A 19,084-nucleotide genomic window follows, 5' to 3' on the forward strand; every position below is an offset into this window, starting at 1 on the left:
CTGGTGCGAGTGAGCCTGCTATGTTTTTAGATATCCTAATTAATATTCTTAGATATTTTTTTCCAAAATACCTCAACAACGCAAAATTAAAACAAAATAACTCTTTCATAGACACAACAGTCTATTCCCAAAAATATTATTGCTTCTCAAATCTTAAAATATCACACTGGGATACAAACACAGCTTTTTTTTTCTGAGGTATTTTGAAACACAGATTTAGAATGTCAATCCCCTAATTCTAATTAATATATAGCTAAAGACGGTCATAATTAGACATCGGATTATATGCACTAACAAAATGCCAAAATATGCATGCAAATATGCACTAAAAAAGGCCGAAATATGCACTAAAAACGACTGATATGCCTAAAATATGCACAATACAAAATCAAAAAACCTTTATTAATTTTAAATTTAAATCAAAGATTGTACAAAAACAGTGAAATTTTCTTGAAATTAAGTATAGTTTTTGTGCCAATATACAATTTAGCATTTTAACCAAATTTTCGAGCGCAAATTTGTGACTTTTGTCACCCGCGAGCCCTGTGTTGCCACCTTAGACCTTTCCGGGCTAAATCTAGCCCTTTTTTGGAATTCAACCCGTGTTTTAAGTTTTTAGCCCCAAAAGGCTAATCTAGCCCTATTTTGAATGGCTCAAAAATTACTTAAAATGGAGCCCATTTTGTAATTTTTTGCCATTTTACCATGCCAAAATAGGGTTGGTTTACTCGCTGAGCGTTCTGATTGGCTAATAAAGGTTAGTTGACCAATCAAAACTCCCGCTACTTAACGAAATATGCACGATTGGGGAAAAAGGCTATAATATGCACTAACGCCGTAATTAGAGAGTTTTATGCATTTGCATATGCAAATATGCAAATGCATATAATCCGATGTCTAGTCATAATATTACGTAATACATGGAACACGCTTGTGAACACAGATGTACAATCAGTAATAAAAATTAATAGAGATATTCTATTGAGAATCGCGACAATTAATGTTCTATTTTTTATTTGAGAAAATTTACAATATGCACTTGACTTAGTAATGATAAATCATTTAATCTATAAGAGCAATTTTTTTTTTATTTTTTTTTTTAAATTTCTATTAAAATTCAATATATTCAATATATTCTTTTCTAATTCAATTTATTTTCATATTCTTAGTTGAATCGCATAGTACTTTCAATAGTATCCGCTCTTAAGTTCAAAGATTTGTTGTAGTGACAATACTTTAAAATTTAAATTGTAGTAGTTAAAACAGCAATTGGATAAAGGACATTATTATGATATAGTGCGTCTTATCTACTCTCGGGTTTTGGTTTGGGCGGCTTGAAGCCCAAAATTTTCTTTTTCTTCTTTTCCTTACCGCTGGACGATTGAAAAGTTTTCCAACTGTCCACTCGGTTTTGACGAGATTCCTGTAATGTGAATATTTAATTTTTACATCTGTGCAAACTTGCTGGTAGTTCTACTTTCTATGTTTTTGGACTATCCAAAAACGCTCTTAAAAGAAGTAAAGTTGAGTAAATGAAAGTTTGACTTAAGAATATGTAAATCACTGCGAAGGTTTGAGTATATACTGAAAACATGGATTTCTATTTATTTTGGCCTGATAATGAAGCAGCTGAGGTTACAGATTATCTTAATTATATTACTATAGGTTACTTATCTACTGAACAATAACAGTAGTTATAATATTCAGTGTGTAATGGTAGTGTAAGTAATAGAAGATACAATACTAAGATTTGTAAAAGAGGCTCTATAAAGTCATTGTATAAATTACAACACATCTACACATCATCACACTAATATCATAAAGAGGAAACATTTGATTTTTTTTTGTCTCCACTATAAATTGAACCCAAGAAGGTTGTACTACAACTAAATCACTGTACCAAGAAAGCCAAAAACGAATACCTATACAATACATACAAACCTACAAACAATACAAACCTCAAAGTTCTTAGCCCACTCTTTCTCCAGTGACATTTGCTCCTCCTGCTCTATTTCGGCTTCACGTTTTCGTTTCCTCTCCTCCATATCTCGTGTCTCTAAGTGTTGCCGCTTGCGTTCCATGTCAGCGAATAACTGAAATAAAATACTATTTATATAGAACTAGCGGTCCGCAACGGCTTCGCCCATGGTACATGTTTATGTTTTTTTTTTCTCATAAGAACCATCCTCGTACAAGGATTATATTAAAAAAATTATTATCGAAATCGGTCCACCCGTTCACGCGTGTTGCCGCGACCAAGGAAAACGGGTTTCATTTTTATATATGTAGGATCGGGGCTAAATGAAAATATATATAGATTATACCTTTTTTAATAATCTTACTTGGAGATGCACATGCAATCAAACCAACAAATCATTGAAAAATGTTCAGCCGATTTTGAGTTATAAATGGAAAACAGACACAACTTTTATTATTTTATGTTTCCTAGGAATTTAATAATTAATATGTTTGGAGAACAGAATAATTTATGTAATATTACTCAAATCATATTACTTATGCTTATTGCATCCACTAAACCAGTTAAATAAAATAATTTTTTAACACACATCACAATGGATCTAAACAGATCTACAAGCAAATTTGTGAACATATAAATGCTTATTTGCTAATAACCGGGCACGCTATTTGTCAAGTCAAACCTCTTACCTTCATTGTCATAACATATACAGCATGTTTATATTTATCAGGATCATCCTCAGGTATCGGCTCATCATTTCGGCCTTCCTTCCGTTGTTTCTTTCGTTTTTGATCTATCTGTAATTTATATTAAAGTTTTAACTGAACATAAGCATTTATTCCAAGATATTAAAAAACTTGGTACAGTGGGAAGAAAATCAAGACAGACAAGATTAAGTATCTACATTATTGTAATTATATGATTACATGTTAGAATAACCTGTCTTTAGACACATAAATGCTTAAATGTTAGTGTTATAGACAATGTGTGACAAAATTTTCAATTCTATACATTGGAAAACAAATGAAAGAATGTATTCGCTACTTTTAATATTAAAAACAAACCATATGGTCAGTTCGCTCTTTAGCCTCTTGGTAAATATCTAAACATTTCTTCCTTGTATCTTCATTTTCCAGAGTTTTCCATGCTCGGTTTATTATCTCAAATGCTTGTTGAGCTCGTTCTGCATCATCCTAAAAAGAATAATTATAAATATTTATCAATTAATGTAATCAGTATAAGTTTTGTAATAACAGCTAATATTATGATCAGATTTTTTTTTATGTCATAGTTTTTGTAAGTTCAAATAATAAATAATATTTAACACTGAATGAGTTTAAATTTTGTTAAATATTAAACCAACCAATTGGCAAGTTGTTCTGTTCTCAAGTTAATAATGTTATATTGTTTGTTATTCCGTCAGGCTATTTTCATATAAATATTATCAAATAAAGTCAACTGGGAAGATCAAATTGTTGCACTTTTTATTTATTCAACTTATTCTGTGATTGATGTGACATTCATACAGAAATAACTTCACAGAAATCTGAGGAGAGTTTCAGAACTTAGTGTATGTATTTTGTGTATTTCTATTTTAAGTAAAAATTGAAGGAAAAGAGTTAAGAGCAGCTGCAGTTTATAATAATCATAATATCTTTGTATTCTACACTATATTACGTTTTACTAAACAGTAACAACTGTTATCAATTGTATATTAAATCAGAAGATCAGACATTTTCAAATGTCTTTATATCTATACATTCATTCTTTAGCCTCGTAGCGGATGCCTTACCTATATCCAGGTGCTTCTGGTTGTCTCGTGGTAACCATTGGGTCAATCTGTGGATAAAAATGAAATATTGACGGTGGTACCGTCTAACCAAAATAGGACACATTTTCTCTTTCAATATTTACAATTACACAAATTTCAAGTCTGGGTGTTCAATAGGTGTAAAACTTTATCATACAAAATGATATAATACATGTCTTTAAAGACTAATGATTATTTGGAATCTGAGTAAATTTTACAATGATTGTTCATATTTCTTACCATATTTTTATCTGGATGGACCAATATGGATAGACGTCTATATTTCTTTTTGATTTCATCTAGGGATGCATCAGGTTCTACTTGCAAAACTTCAAAAGGATTTAGATTGAAATATGTCGACCCTGGGCGAAGCAGTCGTTCAATCTGCTGTTTAGGTGTTAATACAGAGTCTCTTTTCTCAATCTCTTTTACCTGTTAAATATCAACAAGAAAATGTATAGAATACTTTCGATCTCAATTGAAAAAATTGTTCAAAAATACAACAATCAAAATGTCACTTTCTACTTCTCCTTACTTAAAAAATATATAAATGTACCTATGCAATAACCTTAAATAACCTTCAAGTATATTGGCTTACTATTTTGATCTATGGTTAATTAAACCACTGCATAGTTAGGTCCACAATAACATTCCTTCCAACATTTTATTACTTACATATCAATATACTTTAACCTCAAATTGCGATACAAAAGCCCTCTTTTATACTTAAACTAGGTATTAATGGTACGTAATATTATTTTACATATCAAATACAATTACGTATGTTCGCCAAACTCAAGGGCTACCCTACGGTAGGTATATGTAGTTCGATACATAGCTATGTTGAAATAAATATATATAAACAATCGAATACTATAGATGCAGTCTTAAAATAATTGAATTATGTTTAGACAGTCACCTCGACATAAAAATCCTCGAAAGATTCCTTTTTTGCACTAGATGAAGACATTGTTTAGGTTCTCGAACGACAATACGACAGTCGACACAATACTCAAATGAATAAGAATATACAAAACCAAAGGATATGGGACCATTTAGTAATGTCACATTTACATTAATGAACTCGTAGTAACTTTATTTCAACTTTAAATAATCTTGCAAGTTAGGTATGATTATTCCATTTTCCATCGATCTTTTCAGAATTCTCACCAAACATCTTACATCAGTATAGTAATTAATAATTAATAGCTGTGTTTTACCTGAAAATAAAACACATATTAAATACTTACCTATATTTGAAGCTTACTTATTGAGAAGGTACCTAGCTTTTTCCGCCTATTTTCCCTCTCTTTCTCGTTGTATATATGCTATCTCTCTCGCACACGGCACACCTCCCACCAGGTGGCGCGGCCGGCGCACGATAATGTGCAGGCGCTTGATCTTCTTCATTGAGTCGAAATCCTCAACAGGTGGACGTTAAGTGTAAGCTTCAAATATAGGTAAGTATTTAATATGTGTTTTATTTTCAGGTAAAACACAGCTATTAAACACTTGACCGTAATTTGAAGCTTACTTATTGAGACCTGTTTGTTACCCACCTGGTGTACAATATATGGACGCCAATGTGAATTTGAATAGGTACATAAGTAATTACTTATTTCTTTATTTGAAAGAGTAAGGTGTGCAGATAGTATACCAATAAATCACACAAATTTTTATATTATTTATATTAACAATCCCAGATGAAAAGTTAATCAAATAAGAACCAAAAAGTTAATCATAATGATTAAAAGTATTAGAACTTATGAGATTGGTTCAAGCGTACCTTAGTTAACCTTTTGGGCTTGAAAAGTTAAAGTTACTACAATTTTCACTATCTTTAGCGTAAATCTGCGAAAGCGCCAGTAACGACTTTCAATTACGCATTTAGATGTTACTTACAAAATGAAGCAACAGCTGATCCCGACGAGGCAAAAATACCTCAAACTCAAACCTTTATTTATTCAATTAGAACTCTGTAGAAGCACAATTGAATCATCTTAACATAGAATTACCACCTGTCTCAACTCACACAGTTTTAACCCAACCTGCTACAAGCGGACAAGAAGAGAACTTGGTCCTTACTTTTGGGGTCAGAAATAAATTTAAAAGGTCACCCCTTGAATAAGGCAATAAAATATCAAAACAGGTAAACGGTTTTAATTATAATACAGATTTTTAACATCCAACCAAACCGTGCGGTATCTATTAATGTTTAGAGCCAACGCCACTAATCATAATCTAAACATGGCTAGTACTTTCAGTACAATGCATGAATTATTTATTTAAAACTGATAGGTCATAAACTCTGTACTGGAAACAAATATACTGAACTTAAGAGACTAAAATGATAAGGAGCTTATCTGTGTCCCAAAACTGCAATTACTACAGCCAAGTACGTTACTTTTAATCAATTCGGTTTTAAGATATAATTATGATTTACATCAGAACTTATATACCGAAAGCCTCGGGACTACATAACGTGACTTATCTTCTTATTCTTATACTTATATAAAAATGAATCGCAAAATGTGTTGGTAAGCGCATAACTCGAGAACGGCTGAACCGATTTCGATAATTCTTTTTATATTCCTTGTAGTACGAGGATGGTTTTTATGTAGAGAAAACGTAAGTACCACGAGCGAAGCCGGGGCGGACCGCTAGTTTATAATAATAGTGTTTGTGCACAACACTAGGCAGTCAACAGCTATATGAACGTCAGATAGGAAAAGAGCCAAATTTATCCAGTCAGTAACAAAGGATTTTAACTATAGTTACTTTATTCTAATTCAACCAACTGCTACTAGCTACTCCGTATGTCTTTTGGATAGACGGAGGCAAATAGGATTTTTATTCCAACTATATCATTTGATATTTTGAAAATGTACTCCACATTTTCATACCGTCAGAGTCATTTTGCAGATTATAGTGGTGCAGCACTGAACACTGTCTATTAGGTGGCTGATGCTGCTGACCGGGCCTTCAGTTCCGCTTTCCAGAATACCTTCACCCTTCTAGGTGTTACTACTACTGAAATAGCGGTACTCTATCGCGTCGTTCAGGTCTCTAACTGACATAATGGCAAGAGAGATTATAAGCTTAACTATGCATTATTATGTTAAGGAATATGGTGGGTTTTGAATACTATCGTCGTCTGAAAGTATCTCCTTTCGATTAACTGCATTAAGGATGCAGATCTGATCCCATCTTTGTTCCGTAGGAATGCTACGACAGTCTAAACGTTACACTGAACAAAGAAAATTGCCCTGAATATAGTCGGTTGTTCCAACATCCGTAATATGGCTAGCCTAAGGTTAGTTATCCCTTGATTGTGACTGCTACCAATGGAGGCATTGCTCTTGTGTTGTCCACAGTTGTGCGAGTGCAAAAATGAAGAACTGAGCTCGTGGGGAGCTATGTCGAATGAATCTGTGTTAAGATTATGACAGTATAGGACAGTTAGCTGTGGATGCGAAGACAGGACATTACTTTATTCATCCGTAAACACGCGAGGCAGCCACGGACAGCGATATAGCAAGAACTAAACTAGCAAAGTTTAGTTCGCTTACCAGACTTTGTCATGTTTTAAATGCAGTATATCCTCTGAATAGCATTGCATTTATGACTATTGATAAACTTAATTCACCCGTAAACACGAGAAGCAGGCACGGATAGCGATATAGCAAGAACTAAACCAGCAAAGTTTAGTTCGATTACCAGACTTATATTTTAAAAGCCGTATAGCCTGTACATTTCATTTATTGCCCCCCCCCCCCCTCAAAGCAAAGAAATGAGAAGTCATTTGGCAGAGCTTTCTCGTTAAGGGTAGGGGTTCCAAGTAATATCTAATAATAAGAGGCTTTTGTTTGGAAAGATTGACTTTCCGTTATTTATCCTCTATCCTATGTAACTCAACAGTCAGTATTCTCAGCATTCGTTGAGTACTTAAACGTTTTACGTTAATAGTTGTATATAACTTTATTATACAATATAATAATCCTGGTGGGATGACAAAAAACTTGTCTAACAAACGATTATCCTAATCCCTCAGCGATTTATTGTTTGAGCCCCGAAGAAAAATCTCATGGGTGCAATAATGAGGTCAAATGGGTTGAAAAACGAGTCAAATAAATTGCCTACAAGACCGGGCAACTAAAATAGGCCTATGAGAGGTCAACTATACGTAATCAATCGTCATTTGTTACATTCAATCGCTTTGCGATTAAAAAATCTCTTCCGATGTTTGTATATGAAAATTGGTCGGCTAGTGCCATTTAATTACGATACCAAACATACCGTTGACACAAGGCTTGGTGACAATCCTCGAAACCACCGCCACAAATCATCTGCGAGATGATATTTGATCCGACTCGCCTTCCTTTGTTGTGATTAGGCTTTGCATTGGTAAATACAATTTGTTCAATTCCAATTTCCATAATTGGTAAACCAATGGTGGTTTCCTGATTCCTGAAGCGTAAACTTTTAGGATACGAAGTATCAATTTCATGCGCCCATTATTTGACGTATCTAACCTTTATTGTATTTTATTAGGTCATTTACTATACTGCCCACTGTGAAGTAGATTTCAAAACCTTTTTCTACCTACCTTAGAAGAGTGAAGATCCGATACGGTCATATCCAAAACTTCTTTCGTGGGTCCTCGTTGACAAAAGCAAATATCTATGATCATTTTAATGATCAATCCTTTGTATATTTGCACCAATCGCCATTAAAGCCCCGCGAGGGCTGATATATATTTGCACCATTTCCCCGTGGGGACGGTTGTTATCAAAGCCCCGCGAAGGCTGATATATATTTGCACCATGTCTCCGTGAGGTACTGTTGTAATCAAAGCCCCGCGAGGGCTGATATATATTTGCACCATTTCTCCATGAGGGACGGTTGTAATCAAAGCCCCGCGAGGGCTGATATATATTCGCACCATCTTTTCCGTGAGGGACGATTGTAATCAAAGCCCCGCGAGGGCCGATATATATTTGCACCATTTCCCTGCGAGCGACAGCTGCGCGAGGGATGTTTGTAACTAGAAATAAGTAGGGCCTGCCAAAAAATGCTTAAGAGACACCCTGCGAGGGTGAATTTGACCTGGCTAACCCCTGCGAGGAGTAGTGGCCACATTTATGTATTCTGCTTCGAGCAAGAATACACCTTAGTGCTAATATAAAAATAGCAGTAAATAATCATTTAAATAATATAGCAATTAACAAGGTCCTTTAACTTATTTTCCAATGTTAGCGACATTTAATAAATTCATAATTCAAATCAATTCACTAAATTTTAAAATGAACTTCGATTCATATTTATTTTTGTTCATGCAATCGATGTAACATTTAGTTGCTTTATATCCGTTAACATTCCTTACGAACGCAACCATACCGTCGTAGGACGTTATAATATTTAATTGCACAAAATAATCTCCACTCACCCGCAATTTTTTACTTTTTGTCAAGGTGTACAAGTTTATAATATTATTCTAAAACGTTAGAAGTGAATTGTAAATCCTTTGAAATAAGTGTATCTAAATCTAATTAATTATATTAAGATATCTCGATAATTATTATACGATAACCCTTTCAGCACAAGTTCAGTAAACCAAAGAATTTAATTGTAAAATTTTTGGTACTTACTCGTTTTAACAAAAAAGTTGCATCATTTGAACATAGGAAACGTAATTTTCAATCAAATTAGCCGTGTGTAATATGTCTATTTTCACATAAAAACGGATCAGAATAATACTCATAAAAGGACACGTATAGACTACGGATAGTTTTGAATGTGTGGAACATTCATGGTACGTATCTACTATACATGAGCGAATTCCATCATTATTCAGTTGAGCGGTAACTCCCGTACGATTTATAAAATAATATCACAACGTGTTCTGACATGTCGTGACTTCTTGGAGCTGACTCATCTCGTTCGATAATTTTTAGTAATAAACTATGATAGGAATTCCGAACCGTTCCTAGCGATAACGACAATGTAATAAAGTCGTAGCAATGGATTGTATGCCTGTAAAGCTTTGAGTTGGCTCATATCCATACTAAGTATTAATTGTAATTTTTCCACGAAAAATTCACTTGTACCCTTGTAATAAAAACACATTATTAAAAATGAAATAAAATATTAAAAATATCTATATACAAGAGAGGGTATTTGATATATCATATCAAATAATCACAAAAGTAATATTAACGATTCGAGTAAAGCCGAACGGTAACACCGTTAAAATAGCTTTACTCACAGTATTAAAAATTCAAATATTAATTAGTACATATTGCATAATGAAATATTTCAAAAGAAAAGTTACTATTTCAAGTAAAATGTAACGGTTGTATCGTTAATTTTAAATATCTTTATTCATGCTATTAAGTATTTAAGCATATTGAAAAATAAACTATTGCTGAAGGATTCATTAAAAACCTCAGCATTTTAAATAAAGTCCAACGATTATACCGTTGACTTTAAAGATTTTTACTCATTTTTAAGTAAAATATTATTAGAATAGATGTAAAAATAACTCACTGTACCGATCCGACGGGATACACTTTTTAACACTTTTAGCACTTGCTTTAAGCAATACTTAATACTTAATAGCACCAAGGTTGTAGTCTTGTAGACAACCTTCTCGCGGCGGAAGCTAGACGCCAATGAAGAAGATCAAGCGCCTGCACATTATCGTGCGCCGGCCGCGCCACCTGGTGGGAGGTGTGCCGTGTGCGAGAGAGATAGCATATATACAACGAGAAAGAGAGGGAAAATAGGCGGAAAAAGCTAGGTACCTTCTCAATAAGTAAGCTTCAAATTACGGTCAAGTGTTTAGGCCCTGCGCAGACGGCACACTTTTTGTGCGATCGAGTCTGCGGCGCACAAAAAGTCTGCATGGCGCGCAAAAAGTCGGTCGCGGATTTTTCACAGACTCAACGCACACGACGCACATCTTCGATCATTTTGTCGGCAGAGCTGTAGGGACGTAGACGCTATGGAAATCGTGTAAAGTGTGCGCCGTCTGCGTTAGCGCGCGTTGAAGCAAACGTTCAATTCTTTTCACACACTTTTGTGCGGAGCGGCGCGGTGCGGTCTGCCCGAATTACACGGATTTTTTGTGCGCCGGACTTTTTGCGCGTCGTGTGCGTTACTGCATATAATTTCATAGGTTCTATTTTCACAGACTAAAAAGTGCGTCACGGATAGTCTGTCGTCTGCGCATGGCCTAATGTCAAATTTCAAAACTAAAAATGTGTGTGTCAAACTTTTCCACAGAGTAACAAATAAAATACTTTAAATACAGATAAAGTCCGGTCGCGGAGCAGAAAGAATTTCGTACAATGACCTCTTTACCTACTGACAGTGGTCACAAACATTTTTGAATGAAGTGCAGTTTACATGAAATATTTGGAGGAGCAAATGTTTTTTACTAATTTATTAAATAAATGTCCTTTATTCATTTACAATACTTAAAGCATCTACAGACGCTCCGATTTGGTTGGTGCCAACCATATTGGAACCGACATGGCAACCATTCCAACATTGCTACAGATTGTCCGACGGTTGGCCTTCCAACTGTCAGTTGACCATAGAGTAATATGTCAGTTGACCATAGTACGAAGAGAATGGGCTAAATTCTACTATAGAAATAGAGAAAATTACAGTCATATGCGGCTCTTATAACTTATTTTTTAAGGTTTTTAATGTAGCCGCACTGTCAATTTTTTTAATACTTCTAACATAATAAAATACGCTTGATTTCTGGCATCTCTATTTGCGTAATCTTTGTTACTTAAGTCCCACAAACAGGGAAAGTCTTTATATAGTTCCAGTAATTTTGTTAATATGTCACGTTCGGTGACCGTAACTCCCTCGGCGTTCATGTTGACGTCCTACACCGGCGGCGTTGCAAATGTGAATGAGCCAATTACCTATATTACTCTATGGAATGAGCCGATTTGGTCGGAACAAAGCTTCCAAACGTTCCAATTTGGTTGGATCGGATAGGAAGTTGGTTTGGTCGGTATTGCTGGCGCATCCGACCACGTCAAACCAATATTAATAATAATTATGTTGGACCGACCGCTCTCTACACTTTCCGATTTGGTCGTGGTCGGATGGTTGGCACCAACCAAATCGGAGCGTCTGTAGATGCTGTTATTAGCTAGTTACATTTTAACTTTTTCAATAACAACGATATATTATATAAAAAAAGTGTGCGTTTACACACATAAGAAGTGAAACTTCTTTATGACCTTATTTTTCAAAAAATAATTTACTATACAGTACAATATTACAGAAATACGTTAGTCTAACACGCGATTTCGACTTAGGCGGATTTTGATTGGACATAAAGAGTTTGAGGTTTATTCTTATAAATTTTGAATTCACAAAATCATAATTGAACACCTGACACCAATCAAGCATACAAACCTTACGCTCTCAGGTTAAAGGTTTACAATCCCTAAGGACGGCGGTCATTGCACCTGTGCGAGCAAGACACATTATTTTTACAAGGGAGTGACAGTGACAGGTAATAACAGGTTAATGTACGAAATTCTTCCTGCTCCGCGACCGGACTTTAGATCAAAACTTTTCTAATGTCGGTAAATTGTACACGCGCCGCGGCCGTCCTTTTTTTTTTTTTTTTAACGTTGGGAAATGCTTTTACGCATCCCCCTCTACAGTTTTGCTGTATGAGGGGGTATGTGGGACTCGCAGGAAGCCATACCCACTAAAACCCAACGGTGGCCACCGTTCACCTTCGGCGACAGGGGTTAACAGCTAGGCCTTATACCCCCGCCGCCTACGTGGTGAGTGCCGCAACTTGGCGACCCGACCAAGCCCATAAGTTGGCAATAGGTGACGGTATCAAAAATGATAACGCCACTATATTACCGGGCTATCCGCCATCTGTCACAGGGGGGGCCGGTTTACTTGCAGCGAGCATAACTGTAGTATGCTCGTCTCTACGCAAACCTCCCCCTGTGTTTGTTCTCATTTAATTTAAGGCTGACGTTCGACGTAGAGACGTCTGCGTCTGCCTGGTTTACGTCGGCGCAGAGGGTCAGCCGCTGGGTCATTTTCCCTAGCCCTCTCTGCGTCCTCCTTTGCCCTCATAATAGTATCGCAGAAGGCCACGACCATATTCCAATTCGTGTCGCCAGCGACCATTAACTTAACGAGGCCTTGCAGGGTCAACTCGTTTTGGGTTCCCAACAAACTCTCGAGAGGCCTTCTTTCGCTTGTCCATGCTGGACATTCCACCAAGGTGTGTAGGGCCGAGTCCAACTGGCTGCTGCAGTGGTGGCAGGCGGGGGCCGCTTCACGCCCTATCCTATGCAGGTAGCTGCCAAAGCATCCATGCCCCGACAGCACCTGCACAAGACGGTAGGTGAGTGACCCCCACCGTCTCTCTACCCATTCTCTCAGCACCGGGCTAATCGCGTTGAGAGTCCAGGCCCCCACGCAGGACACATCAAGTTCTTGTCGCCATTTTTGGAATACTTCATCGCGCGCTTCCCGCTTCCAGGCTTCGAGCGTTTCTGGGGGCAGCTCTGAATCCCTACTTCTTGCCTCCGCTCTGCGCCAGTAGACCTCCGCCAGGGCGGCCGCTTCGAGGTGCCAGGGTGCAGTTCCAGCTATAACGCACACCGCATCGTAAGAAACGGTGCGGTACGCCCTTGCAACCCTTATAGCTATCACTCGCTGCGACCGCCTCAGCACGATAGTGTTACGTGTTAAAAGCTTATCAGCCCATATCGGGCACCCGTACAGCGCCTGAGAGCGCACAACGCCAGCAAAGAGTCGGCGACATGCCCCGCTTGGCCCCCCAATATTCGGCATGATACGGCAGAGAGCCGCTGCCGTGGTGCTGAGCTTTGTAGCCAGTGCCGAGAAGTGAGCTTGGAATGTCCATCGCGGATCGAGCACCAGACCGAGATATTTCAGTCTGGGCCCAATTCGGATGGGCACCCCACTCACCACTATCTCCTCCCCAGACGGTGGAGCCCTCCGATGTCCATGAAAGCATATGGCTTCTGATTTTTCAAGTGCTACTTTTAGCCCTAGACTTTTAATTTTGGCGACAACCTGTGCCACTCCAGCCGTAGCACGAAGTCGTGCTTCTCTAAAGTCACGCCCAGTAGACACGACTAGGGTATCATCGGCGTAACAGATGGCGTTTACACCTTGCGGCAGCACTCCTTGCAGCACGTGGTTGTATCCGATGTTCCACAACAGAGGCCCCAAAACAGAGCCCTGTGGAACACCGCATGCAACCCTGTGGCTACCCCAGCCATGTTTTTTCGGAAAGGTAATTTTACGTCCACCAAGGTAAGACAAGATGATTCCTCTGAGATACGGCGGTAGGCGATGTCGAGCGAGGCCGTTTAGAATTTTGTCCCAAGGCAAGGTATTAAACGCATTGGAAATATCCAAGGATATTGCCAGTGCAACCCCACCTTGGGAAACGCACCCTTCGCAGATGTCGCGCAAGCGGGCTATGGCGTCTACTGTAGACCGTCTCCGCCTAAAGCCATATTGCGCTTCCTCGAGGTCCGGTCCCGTTAGTGCCAGATGATTTTGGATGCGGCTGGCAATTATACGCTCGAAGAGCTTGCCAGCTTCGTCTAACAGGACAATCGGCCTATAGGCTGATGGAGAGTCGGCCGGTTTGCCACTCTTTTTAAGCAGAACGAGGCGACCCACTTTCCATCGTTCTGGGAACCTCCCGTTCTTAAAACATTCCGTGAGTAGTTCGCAGAATCGTGGGGCCAGTCCATGTGAGAGGGCAAGTGACCATACTCTTCCATGCACGCCATCGGGGCCCGGGGCGGTAGTTTTCCTTTTCAGGCGACCCACCGCCGCCTCCAATTCGGTTAAGGACACGTCCGGAATAGGCCCCGTGCAGGTCGACTCCCCCTGATCAAAGCATCGATGCACGCAATCAGTTGTATTTCGACTTGGGAAAAGGGTAGACACCACCTTTTTAAGCAGAGCCGGCTCCAACCTAGCTGTTATTGGTGGAGCCCAAGGACGTAACTTGTTCATGACCAGCCTGTAGGGGCGCCCCCAGGGGTCAAGATTCAGTGTGTCAAGCAGTTCGGCCCATGCCTTCTCCTTCGCGGTCGCTATAGCCTCTCTAAGGGTCTTTTTTGTTTCTTGGTATAAGGCATACCGCTCAGATTCTTCAACAATGGAGTAGTCTGCCTGCCTCCTCTTTCGTCTATGTTTAGTGTATCGGCGTCTGGCAGTAACACAGGCCGATCGAAGCTGTGAAAGTTCTGGTGACCACCAATAAACTTTATTATGAGGCGGACATGGTTTTATTCTCGACATTGCGGCATCTGATATATGCGTCATTGTTGCCGCAAACCATTCCGCCTCAGTATCCACGTTTATGGAGTCCGGTTTCGGACACCAGGCACTGACTATGGATGCTAGTTCCAACAGGTGCCTATCCAGGGTCTTGAGGGACCATCTCGGGCCAGACTCGGCAGACGCAGGACTTGTGTTCCTATGCGGATTTGATTTGGGTGGAAAGATATCAAACCGGATGTATTTGTGGTCAGACAAAGTCTCAACCTCTGACAAGACCTTCCAACCACGAGCCCGATGAGCAAGGTTGGGGCTCGCAAACGTGACATCCACGACTGATCCCCCCTGCATGCGCACACATGTGTTCTCATTGCCCTGGTTTAGCGGGACCAGGTTCTGGGCTGCGAGCCATTCGACAAGAATGTCTCCGCGAGCATCCGAGGCAGAGGAACCCCACAACGCGGATTTCGCGTTTAGGTCCCCGGCAATGACAACTTGGTGAGGACGACCCCATTGGATCATGGAGTTTACTTCTCCCAAGAACGCTTCGAACTCAGCAAGCGTCTTGTTCGGTGAGAAGTAAACCCCAATGACAACCATGTCAGTTAGTTTCACGGCAACACATCCGTGACCTTTCATGTGCGCACAAATTTGAGGTGATCCGTCTCCTTGTGTTATGATTAGGGCAGCAACTTCGTCGAGATCCCCGACCCAGTTGTCCCGCTCAGATAGAACTGCATAGGGTTCCGACAGGATTCCGATGTGTATGGACCACTGTGCCAGGCTCTGCATCAGTAGATCCTGAGCCCTGGCACAGTGGTTCAGGTTGGATTGCAAAATCCGTAGCGCCATCCTATACTTCGATGGTTTCTACTATCTCCATGATCGCTCCGTCTGCCTGGGAGCCTGCAGTGTGTCTCTTAGGCCGTGTCTTTGGCGCTCTATTATTAGGGGCAGCGCAGCCATCACCGCCTAAGCGATGGTCCGCTTTTCTGCCTGCTGCTGTGCATACTGTGCAGTTCGGCTTGGCGGTACAGTTGGCAGCTTTGTGGTCTGGCTGCCCGCAGCGGTAGCACAGATGGCTGCGATCACACTCCGAAGTGCAGCGGTTGGCCACGTGCCCGACTTCCAAACATCGAAAACATCGCATCTCTCGTGGTGCCGGTACACTAATATGTCGAAATATGTCGACCCTGGGCGAAGCAGTCGTTCAATCTGCTGTTTAGGTGTTAATACAGAGTCTCTTTTCTCAATCTCTTTTACCTGTTAAATATCAACAAGAAAATGTATAGAATACTTTCGATCTCAATTGAAAAAATTGTTCAAAAATACAACAATCAAAATGTCACTTTCTACTTCTCCTTACTTAAAAAATATATAAATGTACCTATGCAATAACCTTAAATAACCTTCAAGTATATTGGCTTACTATTTTGATCTATGGTTAATTAAACCACTGCATAGTTAGGTCCACAATAACATTCCTTCCAACATTTTATTACTTACATATCAATATACTTTAACCTCAAATTGCGATACAAAAGCCCTCTTTTATACTTAAACTAGGTATTAATGGTACGTAATATTATTTTACATATCAAATACAATTACGTATGTTCGCCAAACTCAAGGGCTACCCTACGGTAGGTATATGTAGTTCGATACATAGCTATGTTGAAATAAATATATATAAACAATCGAATACTATAGATGCAGTCTTAAAATAATTGAATTATGTTTAGACAGTCACCTCGACATAAAAATCCTCGAAAGATTCCTTTTTTGCACTAGATGAAGACATTGTTTAGGTTCTCGAACGACAATACGACAGTCGACACAATACTCATAAATGAATAAGATACAAAACCAAAGGATATGGGACCATTTAGTAATGTCACATTTACATTAATGAACTCGTAGTAACTTTATTTCAACTTTAAATAATCTTGCAAGTTAGGTATGATTATTCCATTTTCCATCGATCTTTTCAGAATTCTCACCAAACATCTTACATCAGTATAGTAATTAATAATTAATGTCAAATTTCAAAACTAAAAATGTGTGTGTCAAACTTTTCCACAGAGTAACAAATAAAATACTTTAAATACAGATAAAGTCCGGTCGCGGAGCAGAAAGAATTTCGTACAATGACCTCTTTACCTACTGACAGTGGTCACAAACATTTTTGAATGAAGTGCAGTTTACATGAAATATTTGGAGGAGCAAATGTTTTTTACTAATTTATTAAATAAATGTCCTTTATTCATTTACAATACTTAAAGCATCTACAGACGCTCCGATTTGGTTGGTGCCAACCATATTGGAACCGACATGGCAACCATTCCAACATTGCTACAGATTGTCCGACGGTTGGCCTTCCAACTGTCAGTTGACCATAGAGTAATATGTCAGTTGACCATAGTACGAAGAGAATGGGCTAAATTCTACTATAGAAATAGAGAAAATTACAGTCATATGCGGCTCTTATAACTTATTTTTTAAGGTTTTTAATGTAGCCGCACTGTCAATTTTTTTAATACTTCTAACATAATAAAATACGCTTGATTTCTGGCATCTCTATTTGCGTAATCTTTGTTACTTAAGTCCCACAAACAGGGAAAGTCTTTATATAGTTCCAGTAATTTTGTTAATATGTCACGTTCGGTGACCGTAACTCCCTCGGCGTTCATGTTGACGTCCTACACCGGCGGCGTTGCAAATGTGAATGAGCCAATTACCTATATTACTCTATGGAATGAGCCGATTTGGTCGGAACAAAGCTTCCAAACGTTCCAATTTGGTTGGATCGGATAGGAAGTTGGTTTGGTCGGTATTGCTGGCGCATCCGACCACGTCAAACCAATATTAATAATAATTATGTTGGACCGACCGCTCTCTACACTTTCCGATTTGGTCGTGGTCGGATGGTTGGCACCAACCAAATCGGAGCGTCTGTAGATGCTGTTATTAGCTAGTTACATTTTAACTTTTTCAATAACAACGATATATTATATAAAAAAAGTGTGCGTTTACACACATAAGAAGTGAAACTTCTTTATGACCTTATTTTTCAAAAAATAATTTACTATACAGTACAATATTACAGAAATACGTTAGTCTAACACGCGATTTCGACTTAGGCGGATTTTGATTGGACATAAAGAGTTTGAGGTTTATTCTTATAAATTTTGAATTCACAAAATCATAATTGAACACCTGACACCAATCAAGCATACAAACCTTACGCTCTCAGGTTAAAGGTTTACAATCCCTAAGGACGGCGGTCATTGCACCTGTGCGAGCAAGACACATTATTTTTACAAGGGAGTGACAGTGACAGGTAATAACAGGTTAATGTACGAAATTCTTCCTGCTCCGCGACCGGACTTTAGATCAAAACTTTTCTAATGTCGGTAAATTGTACACGCGCCGCGGCCGTCCTAAACCTAATAGAAACAAAAAGGAAGCTAATGGTATCTCCATAAATATGCGCTAACATTCGTGAATTATTGTACTTAGATCTTGAGATCATTAAGACTTAGATCATTAAGGAATTGTACGAATGTTTAAATGTTTTTGTTAAATTTCCCTGTTTTTTGTTGATTTCTTTGGCATGTAAAGTTTTCCATTTTCAACTTTTTAGACTCAATGTCAAAGTACTATAATAAAATAAAATCACATGAACCTTAGACATGAACGTACATCCCACAGGTACATCCGGTACATCCTATTAGATCCTATTTTAATATACCTATTTTATTTACTGCTCATGTGTTAATATCTAAGGTTATTATCAATTTTATTATCATAGTGATAATAAATATTCAATGTCAATCATTTGTCAGTGTCGTCCTTAGAGCGTATACGCACTATGCGGGTAGCCGCATTGCGGGTAGCCGTCCGGCTGACCGCAAGCACAATTATGTACGTAATATTCATTTATATGCGCACTGCGATGCGGCTACCGC

General features: G+C 38.6%; 1 protein-coding gene and 1 long non-coding RNA gene across 2 annotated transcripts in view; both read right to left on the reverse strand.

The window, feature by feature from the left end:
• LOC149485185 (uncharacterized) overlaps positions 1-19,084 on the reverse strand; it is a 90,716-nt gene that overhangs the window by 71,537 nt on the left and 95 nt on the right. The window lies entirely within an intron of this gene.
• LOC149485188 (dnaJ homolog subfamily C member 8) lies at positions 1,156-4,973 on the reverse strand. The gene is made up of 6 exons (XM_089699919.1): positions 4,708-4,973; positions 4,029-4,220; positions 3,043-3,171; positions 2,668-2,775; positions 1,959-2,093; positions 1,156-1,423 (listed from the first exon to the last, which is right to left on the reverse strand). Exons 1-6 carry the CDS (start codon positions 4,756-4,758, stop codon positions 1,304-1,306), a joined length of 735 nt encoding a protein of 244 aa, XP_089556045.1. The 5' UTR covers positions 4,759-4,973; the 3' UTR covers positions 1,156-1,303.

This window comes from Colias philodice, chromosome 10 (genome assembly GCF_061535455.1).
Source record: "Colias philodice isolate Cphi_HAF_F1 chromosome 10, ilColPhil1 Martin Lab GWU primary, whole genome shotgun sequence".
In the NCBI taxonomy this organism is placed as follows: domain Eukaryota; kingdom Metazoa; phylum Arthropoda; class Insecta; order Lepidoptera; family Pieridae; genus Colias; species Colias philodice.